General features: G+C 44.1%; 1 protein-coding gene across 1 annotated transcript; it reads right to left on the bottom strand.

Moving 5' to 3' along the window:
- Positions 1-7,559: 7,559 nt before the first annotated feature.
- On the bottom strand, positions 7,560-8,479 carry DFJ58DRAFT_844540 (uncharacterized protein; the record flags this gene model as incomplete). Its single annotated transcript, XM_041393091.1, has 3 exons — positions 7,560-7,751; positions 7,772-8,159; positions 8,346-8,479. 3 exons carry the CDS (start codon positions 8,477-8,479, stop codon positions 7,560-7,562), a joined length of 714 nt encoding a protein of 237 aa, XP_041240091.1.
- Positions 8,480-8,761: the final 282 nt, after the last annotated feature.

The following is an 8,761-nucleotide window of genomic DNA, read 5'->3' as shown; positions in this document are numbered from 1 at the left end:
ATGTTTTGAAGAAAAGTCATATGTGAGATGGGAATCACATAATGACCTAGTTGATATGAGAAGCAAAATGAAGGTTAATGTATTGCCTTTCATTTGGCTTATTCACTTTGGCTAGAGAAACCCATAGAGAAAAGTTCAAAGCCTAACAAAAACCTATCTAAAAAGCCCGCGTATTGTGTACTATTATTTGTTCCATTATTTCTGAGTTGTTTTCTCTAGTGTTTCTTTACTTTGCTTTTCTATTAGGATGCTCTGACTAATCAGATGCTTCATAAAATTGTACCTACAGGGTATGATGTCATAATGGTGTCATAGGACTTCACCTACACTCCTGCAGGTATTTGTTTGGTTGAAAGATATGATATCATAGTGATGTCATAATGATGTCATGTTCCATGGAATTTGCTAGAACATTCCAATGACTCATAATGACTCATAGTGACTCATAGTGACTCAGAATGATGTCATTATCCCACCATGAATATTCTGGAATGTTCTTTTGCACCTGCTAGAACATTCTGCTCCAGTTTTTGGAATATTCTTCCCACATCTGAAGTCATTACATCACCTTTTTACTTACATAATATTCCCCACACAAAATGTATATAAGGAGAGCCCATTCTCCCCCAAAAAATAGATCTCCCACTTGTTGCATTCAAGAATCTCCCTCTTGAGCAAATTGAACTCTCACCTAAGAAGCTTCAGTCTGAACAAATTGCTGCTTACAAAGCCCATTTCCTTGTAAGAACTGTCCAGACAAGTGCAGGGAAAGTGTTTCCCTTGAGATTACGTAAGTTTCTCGCGATAGAAACCCAGTTTTGTGAGACCAGTGTTCTCACCACGTAGTGTTTACTGACCAACACGAGCTTTGGTCACCGTTGTTATTTGTGAGACCAGCGTTCTCACCAGGTATTTGTATACTGACCAACACGAGCTTTGGTCATTGTTGTATTTGTCATTGTTTTTTTTTATTTGTCATTGTTGTTATTTGTGAGACCAGCGTTCTCACCAGGTATTTGTATATTGACCAACACGAGCTTTGGTCCACGTAGTCACATTTGAGACCAGCTTCTCAACAGTTAACCGTATATTCAGGAAACCAGTTCAAGTGTCTAGACGGTATATCCTAGACAATCCCATAGTTTCAATCAGAGATAATAAAGCTCCGGCTAAGTTAATCTGACTGATTGGTTTAGCGAGCCTCCCAAGAACTCACACGTTATCTACCACGAAAGAAGAAAAGTCGTAGACCATGTTAATCGAGGACTGGCAAGAAGTCTTATCCAGTGTAATTGTGGTGTCATTACATTCTTACACGTATTTATATAAGACCCTCGGTTATTAAGACATCACATTTTAGTCTTGGACATATCATTGATCATTCCTCAACTTTCACTCGGGAACAATACATAGAAATTGCGCGGGCTTGTTCAGTCTGCGTCCTTGGATTGATCCTCTATGGGTCCCTACTGCAATGGATTGTCAATCAGAAGTCCTGAATTTTGTGACCAAATGCCCAGAAGCTCATCACCCGCCTCATCCAATATGCAATCATTTTGATCAGTATACTAATCAGCGCTACAGCCAATGTCCTAGATTCTGTCTACTCAAAGGATCCGGAGCTGTATCACACATCTTGTTATGAACGATGCGAGTTTGCAACTGGAACTTGGATAGGGGCTCTTGCTAAGCCTGCTGAGACCAGCGAGCGTTTGATAGCAAGAGTTTCACAGCAAATAGCTTCATTGATTAGACAAATGTATTTATCAATGATTAGGACAGTGTGTTTCTAATTGTGTTCCTCGGCTAGCAAGACTATTGAGCGACGAGCTCAATAGAGATTAAGATGAGAAAGTGAAGCTTGCTTAAGGCTTATAGCAGATAGGCAGGTAGAACCAAGTAGATTCAAGTTAGAGAATACAAGCGATACCCTACTGGTATATATAGGTAGGAAGTGGTTGAGGGCAGGACTGCCGAATTAGTGGTAAGGGCAAAGGGGAATGAGCCAGAGTGAGTCATATGTAAGATAACACCGGTTGAGCGGTGTAGAGGCTCGCGCCCCTACAGGCGCACTACTAGCATTTTCCCTCACTCCCTATAGCCTCCCTCACAGCCGCACCGCAGGCACTTTTGCATGCGCATATGTGGCTGCTTGCGCTTGTGTGCCAGATCCCATCGCTTGTCCTCCGCACGTCCTACCCATGTCCTCCCCGGTCCATTGGTGCATATTTTTCCTTGCCTGAATCACGCTGATGAGATTCCCCGCGCCGTACGACATTCTTCGCATTACGGACCCTTACTTACGTGCCGTTACACACCATACGTACTCACTTGCTCGGCTCCACTCCATGGGAAAGCGCTTAGCGGTACTTCTGCGTTAGAATTAGTTTTTTTGGATACTTACTTCCGTTCCAGGAGCATCGCAGTCCAGAGCCCCAGTAACACCCAGAATCCACTCGAGCTTTCTGAGCCGCATCAGTCATTTTCAGCGCGCGTCCTATATTTGGCCGCCACACTATCAGCGCACTCGAAGCGCCTCGCACAGTTCATACTTATTCTGAGTGCACTTAGGCTTTAGCGCTCTACTTAGGTTTCATAGACCGAAGTTCTAGTCTTGGATCTCCCTCACTTATATTAGAGGAATCTATTCTCAGTAGCAATCCCCTTGGGACGACTGTTGCTCGCTTCCAGAGGAGCACTTGAGAGCCACACTACACATTCCCCCTTAGTATCCATTTATCATTCCTCGCCCTCAGCGGTAAGGGCAGAGGGGAAAGTGAGTCAGAGATAAGTACTGGTCAGGCGGTAAGGGCACAGGGTTGTGAGTCAGAGGAATGGAGCAATGGTAACAGTAAAATGTGCACAGTGATCTAGAAGAGCTGTGTGTTCGAAGTGAAATGATGTAGTAAGTACAAAGTAAGACAAAGAGAAAAGGAAAATGAATAGGGGCCTAACACAACCTGATGTTCTTGTAACAATAAGTGCCATTTATGTTTTGTGAAACAACAACCATGGGACCAAAGTATCGCGGCTTGCACTTTGCATTCGATGACGGCTCGATTTTCTTGTTAAGAACTAAAATGAGCTTGCCTGGCTTGAAGCTTCAGTCCTTGATAGTGTTCGAAAAATGGTGCTCAAAGTCTTTGACAGACACATAACAACTCATGAGAACGTGTTTGTGAATACGTGCGAGATCATCGTCTCATTTGGCAAGTTGTAGTGCGCAGGCTGTGAGGAATTCATGAGTCGAGAGAATTTTAGGGATGTCAGGCATGAGGAAGGTTGCTTCAGTGATATTGAATGGAAGTAATGGTTTGACACCGTGCGCCATGTAAAATGGTGTATGTCCTGTTGATTTGCGAGTGGTGACACAATCAGCCCAGAAGATATGTGGTGCGACAGTTGGCCATTGTGTAATGTCACCTTGACAGGCTTTGACGAGGGAGTTGCGAATCGTTTGATGTGAACGTTCGACAATACCATTGGCCTTTGAGTTGTAGGCCAAAATACGGATATGGTGGATATGGTATTTCGACGCGAGCCAGTTGAGCGCAGCCATGAATGGGGTTCCATTATTGGTAACAATCTCTTCAAGTCCTCCCCAACGGCACAACAGGTCTTCGAAATGAAAAGTCCAAGTGTACGACCAGTTTCTCTTCGTAACATGTTCCATTCAGGCCATGCTGTGAGTGAACAATGAGCTTGAACGATGTATGAGTACCCGTGAGATATTGGCATGTGCATTGAGTCAGCATAGGCTTTGCGAAATAAGGGCGCAGGAATGGTGACTGTTGGCGGGAGAATGACTTTCTTGACGGATCAAAGCTGACACTGATGGCATGTTTTAAGGTACCATGAGAGGTCGTGAGTGAGAGTAGGCCACCAGAAGTGGTCAGTGATGGTTCGTCGAGTTGAATAGAATCCTTTGTGTCTGAGATTATCGTGAGTCTGCTGAAGAATTTGAGAGTGGTTGTTTTGAAAAATGATGAGTTGATGATGACCTGTGGGATCACAATGCCAAATTTGTTTATTATGAACAAAAAATTGTGCTGCTCATTTTAGAAAACAAGAGCGAGCTGAGAGCTGCATGCACGAAGGTAATACAAGCATCTCGAAATAGTGCTGAATGGCCCAAAGGTCATCATCGCACCATCTGGAACCTTCGTCGCCTGGGAATTCAAGGTCAGTACTGATGTCAGCTTCTGTAGAAATGAAAACCATCATCATCCCGAGGCTTCCGTTGCACAAGTCCATCACTGTCCATATCCCATAGCTAAGAACTTCATCTATCCACTCATTGACCTCTTCTGAATCTTCTTCGTTGAAATCTTCATCTTCCAGTGCACGATGATGGGGTGAGAGTCCGTCGGGGCCAATGTGCTTTGATCCTGAGATGTGTTTGAGCTTGAAGTCAAATAATAAGATTCCCGCGATCCAATGATTAATGGCTGCATTTGGCTGAATGTCAGGGTTATTGAGCATACCCTTAATATATTTTGCGTTGACTTCGATAATGAAATTTTTGATTCCAATAGTCCAAACTTTAGTAGCTTTGAGTGCGTGAAATAAACCATAAAGTTTGATCTTTGCTTGTGAATAACAAGATTCTCGGTCATTCCAGGTAATCGAGCTGAAATGAGAGGGTCAACGGTGATTTTTGTTGTCGAGCTGAAGCAGAATCCAACCGCAGGCAATATGGGAAGAGTCGACGGCAAGAATGATGGGATTAGGGCTATGGTAGTCCATTGGTCGAATAGCAGGGGAATTGATCACGGCTTGCTTGAGGGTATTCATAGCAGTCTGCACATTTTCGTCCCAAACAAAAGGTACAGTGTTGTGAGTGAGATTAGTAAGCGGATGTGCAATAAGGGCATAATTCTTAATCCAGTTGCGGACCGTGCCTGTAGTGCCTAAAATCCACGGACTTCGGATCACATTGCACAGGGAGGCCAGTTCTTGATCTTGACAACTTTCAAGTCGTTGGGAATGCGTCCCTCGTAAGTACAGCGCTGGTCGACAACGATAACCTTGGGTACACAAATGAAAAGCTTCTTCGCCGAGACTGTGGCGCCTGCGTGCTTAAGATGGTGTAAAACTCTATTCACATCTAAGCAGTGCTCCCAAATGAATCGTCGAATGCCGGAATTCTTAGGAATGGTCTCAAATGTGCCGTCCAAGAGCTTGTATCATGTGTGAGAGCTGAGAATGTTAACATTGTCTTGAAAATTTGGTGTGATATCGATTTTGTGTTGAAGGATGAATGCAACATCATTTTGAAAGACCGTGGGAGAATCTGTCCATCCCATAGGTAGCATAGTGAGTCAAAAGGTGCTGAGAGGTGTCTGGAAGGTGGTAAGGTCCTGAGATTCTTCAACTAAGGCTCAGTGATCAAAGCTGACAAATAGGTCCATCATGGTAATAGATCGAGCGTCCGGCTGACTGCTCTGTGAATAGCTTGGCGTATGGTGTCATGCATGGTATGTGATCCATACCATGACATATACACAACAGCAGTGACAGGGAAGGTAGAAGACACCTGACTGATTCCTATCACCAAGTTACCTTATCATTTTTCATTCATTTCTTAGCTAGTATTTTCACTTTCAAACTTCACTCCTATTTTTCTATGTATTTCTATTTTGTTCCATGAGATTCTATCTCTTTCTATTTTTCTAGGCACATTTAACCACCAGACTTTTCCTCAAGCCACCAAACATGTTAGTAATCATGTCATGTGACTGGGAAATACTCCGATTTATAAGGATTCAACTTGGCTCATCATGTTTGGTCATGATTTGTCATGCTTTGTAAAACTTACAACTGTATCTGTAATCCACTTTGTCATAAGGCTGATTCAGCACACCTAAGGACTTGGTTTGTAAGCACATTCTTACCAATCCATGTGATGACTCATGCTTTTCATTTTTCATTCTTTGTAATACTACACTTCATTTTGTATGTACATTAGTAAACAAGCTGACTCAACACAAGTTTGTAAGCACATTCTTACCAATCTATGTGATGAATCATGCTTAGTAAGATGGCCTCCCAAAAGGTATATAAGGAGCCCATTTTCACCCATGCAATTTAAGCTTCCCACTTTAACTCTTTTCTCAAACCGTGTGAGAACCAGTAAGATCTAAGTGCAGGCTATTCAGCAGCCTTGAAGTTAAGAATAAGAAACATATATTCAAGTTATATACTACCTTACAGGGGTTGACTATATAACAAAGTACAGCTACCTAGCTAAAGTTCATCAGCACTACTTTCCTCTCTCTTTTTCAGGAAGGGAGACACAAATCACAAGACACACTTCACGAATCCATGGGCACACACTTGCCAAAACACGTACAAACTTCACACTCAGTATTTTGAGACCACGAGGTTTAAACTAACCAAGGAACAAGAAGGAGAATATTGAAAGACATTCCTCCCAAGAACTCAGCACATTATCTACCACAAAAACTAGAAAAGTCGTAGACCATGTACTTAAGGACTGGCAAGAAGTCTTATCCTGTATAGTTGTGTTGTCACTATATACGTGTCGTATATAAGACCCTTAAGTAACAAGACAATGGGAGAGTGGCTGCATCCTTGACTGTGACTGAATTAAGGGGCTGGAGGTTATGAACAATTCAAATTGAGCTGTTTTTCTTCAAAACGCAAAACCAACTCGATTGGTACAAGCTGTTTGATAGCTCGTAGATCCCCAATGTGATTTTTGACTTAATGAGGGCAATGACTTTGTCGCGGATTCCTGGTGGGATAGGTGGTTGACGATGGACCCAGGGAGTATGCTCTATAGTCAGAATGATAACAGGCAGGAAATAGTCATCGTGGAAGCGCCCTTTTTCAGTCTTGTCCCACACTAGCGCTGACTCATTGAGAGATAGGACATGGGCCGCTAATTTTCACTCTTTGGGCCATAGGAAGGAGTTTTGAAATATACCAAGTTCATTGATGCATTCTGTGGTAAGCCAGGTGCTTGAAACAAAGTCTGGAGGGTTTGGAGAGACTATGGGAAGGGATAGAGGGGGGTCTTCAGGGAAACGATGAATGATACGAGCATGGGCTGGCATGGTAGTTGCAACAGGCTTGATTTGATTGGCGACCTTTTTGTAAGCAAAGACTCATCGAATGGGATCATAATTGAAGGCTTCCTGTAGTAGACATTCTGCGAGAGGGGGAATCAAGGCTGACGACGGGCTACTAAGAGCTGCTGCTGTGAGCATAAGTGTGTTTAAATGGGGCGGAGGACGAGGGGAGGTAGCACAGGTTCAAACTCGTGTGATATCTGTGGGATCATAGACCATGACATATACCATTTCTGACATTTCTGACTTTGACAATCGAACAAGCTTTTGCCATGGGTGCCCTAAAAGCAAGCGGTATGGTACATCAGCTATAACATAAGCATGTGCCCATGTTTTTATGCTGTTGACGTCAATTTCGAGCATCTCAAGACACCCAGACATGTCCTGAGAGCCTCCATTCGCAGTCTGCATGCACATATGAATATCCTTATTGATTGGGGCTTGAGTCTTCTTCCAAACATCTTCTCAAATAATGACGATCTCTGAGCCTTCGTCGAGTAATGCTGTCTCCGTGTGAACACCATTGAGTGTGATCTTGAGTTCTCGAAGTGGCGTAGCATGCTCGATTTGAGGAGGTGGGACAGGAATAGCAGCAGTGAGAGTAGTGGCAGACAAAGGAGGGGATACTCGGTGTGTTTGCAATGTTCTACAGCTTCCCTGCGAAGATCAGAGCTAACTGCCAGAAGATCAGCAATCGTGACATTCGGAATGGCAGTGTTGAGCATGCTCTGGTAGATGCAGGAAGCAGCATCTGGAACGGCTGCTTTTGACTTGTAGACATAGGCTGGAGTTTTCTTTGGGGGTGCGAGGGGGACATCCAGAGGCAGGATTTCGATGGAGCAAGTCTGTTTGTGAGCGTGGGAACTGGACGATGAACTGGTGGCCTCCTTCGACTTCTCTTGTGAAGGTGCTGTGTCTTCACTATCAAGCACCACATTTTTGGCCTTTGAATGAGTGATGGCGAGAGTGTCTGCACCCAAGTCGTCATCCTTGATTGTTGTGACCATAGCGTGATTCTCCGCAATTTGAGTGCACTGAAGGAAGTAACTTTCGGATATGAAGGCACTGGAGGGAATGGTCGTGGGAGGAGAGTTTGAGGATGGAGTGGATGATTGTGACAGACTGGGCATGCCTATCTACGGCTTGCTGCAGGTTCTCAATGCCTTGTCGTTGAATTCATGAGCCATCGGGATTGAGAAGGAAGAGGTTTTCACAAATGATGCGTCCTGTGTGAAGGTATTCAGCAGCTACCTGGCAATATTGAAGGTAGTGAGACTGTCCGCAGAATGAGCACTGTTTTGGGAGAAGTGGGGCGCTGGAGGGCACAGGAGGAGCTGTGCACACATTACTGCAGAGTTGTCGAGTATGGGGGGCAGCCCAGGCATTAGCGGCAGCGGGAAATAGGCAGATGAGTTGCATATAGCATGAGGAGTAGTTGATGTCCCCAATATTGAGATTGTGCATCCGTCGAGCAAGTGTGTCGACCTCGTCCATAGTGGACTTTTGCGCTGCTTGGACAGGTGCTTGAGGCTGTGTGAAATGCATGGTCTTCATTTGAACTTCTCAGGGAGCATCACGAGGCTCATCCGAATCATCTGAGTCATATGCTGGATGCTCCTGCATTTGACGGTGGCTGATAGCAGCTGGAGGGGCACAACAATCTCTAA

The sequence above is a fragment of the Suillus subalutaceus genome (genome assembly GCF_016647625.1).
Source record: "Suillus subalutaceus strain FC151 chromosome Unknown DFJ58scaffold_113, whole genome shotgun sequence".
NCBI lineage: Eukaryota > Fungi > Basidiomycota > Agaricomycetes > Boletales > Suillaceae > Suillus > Suillus subalutaceus.
The sequence above is the reverse complement of the archived record's forward strand: the minus strand, read 5'-3'. Positions and strand labels throughout refer to the sequence as shown.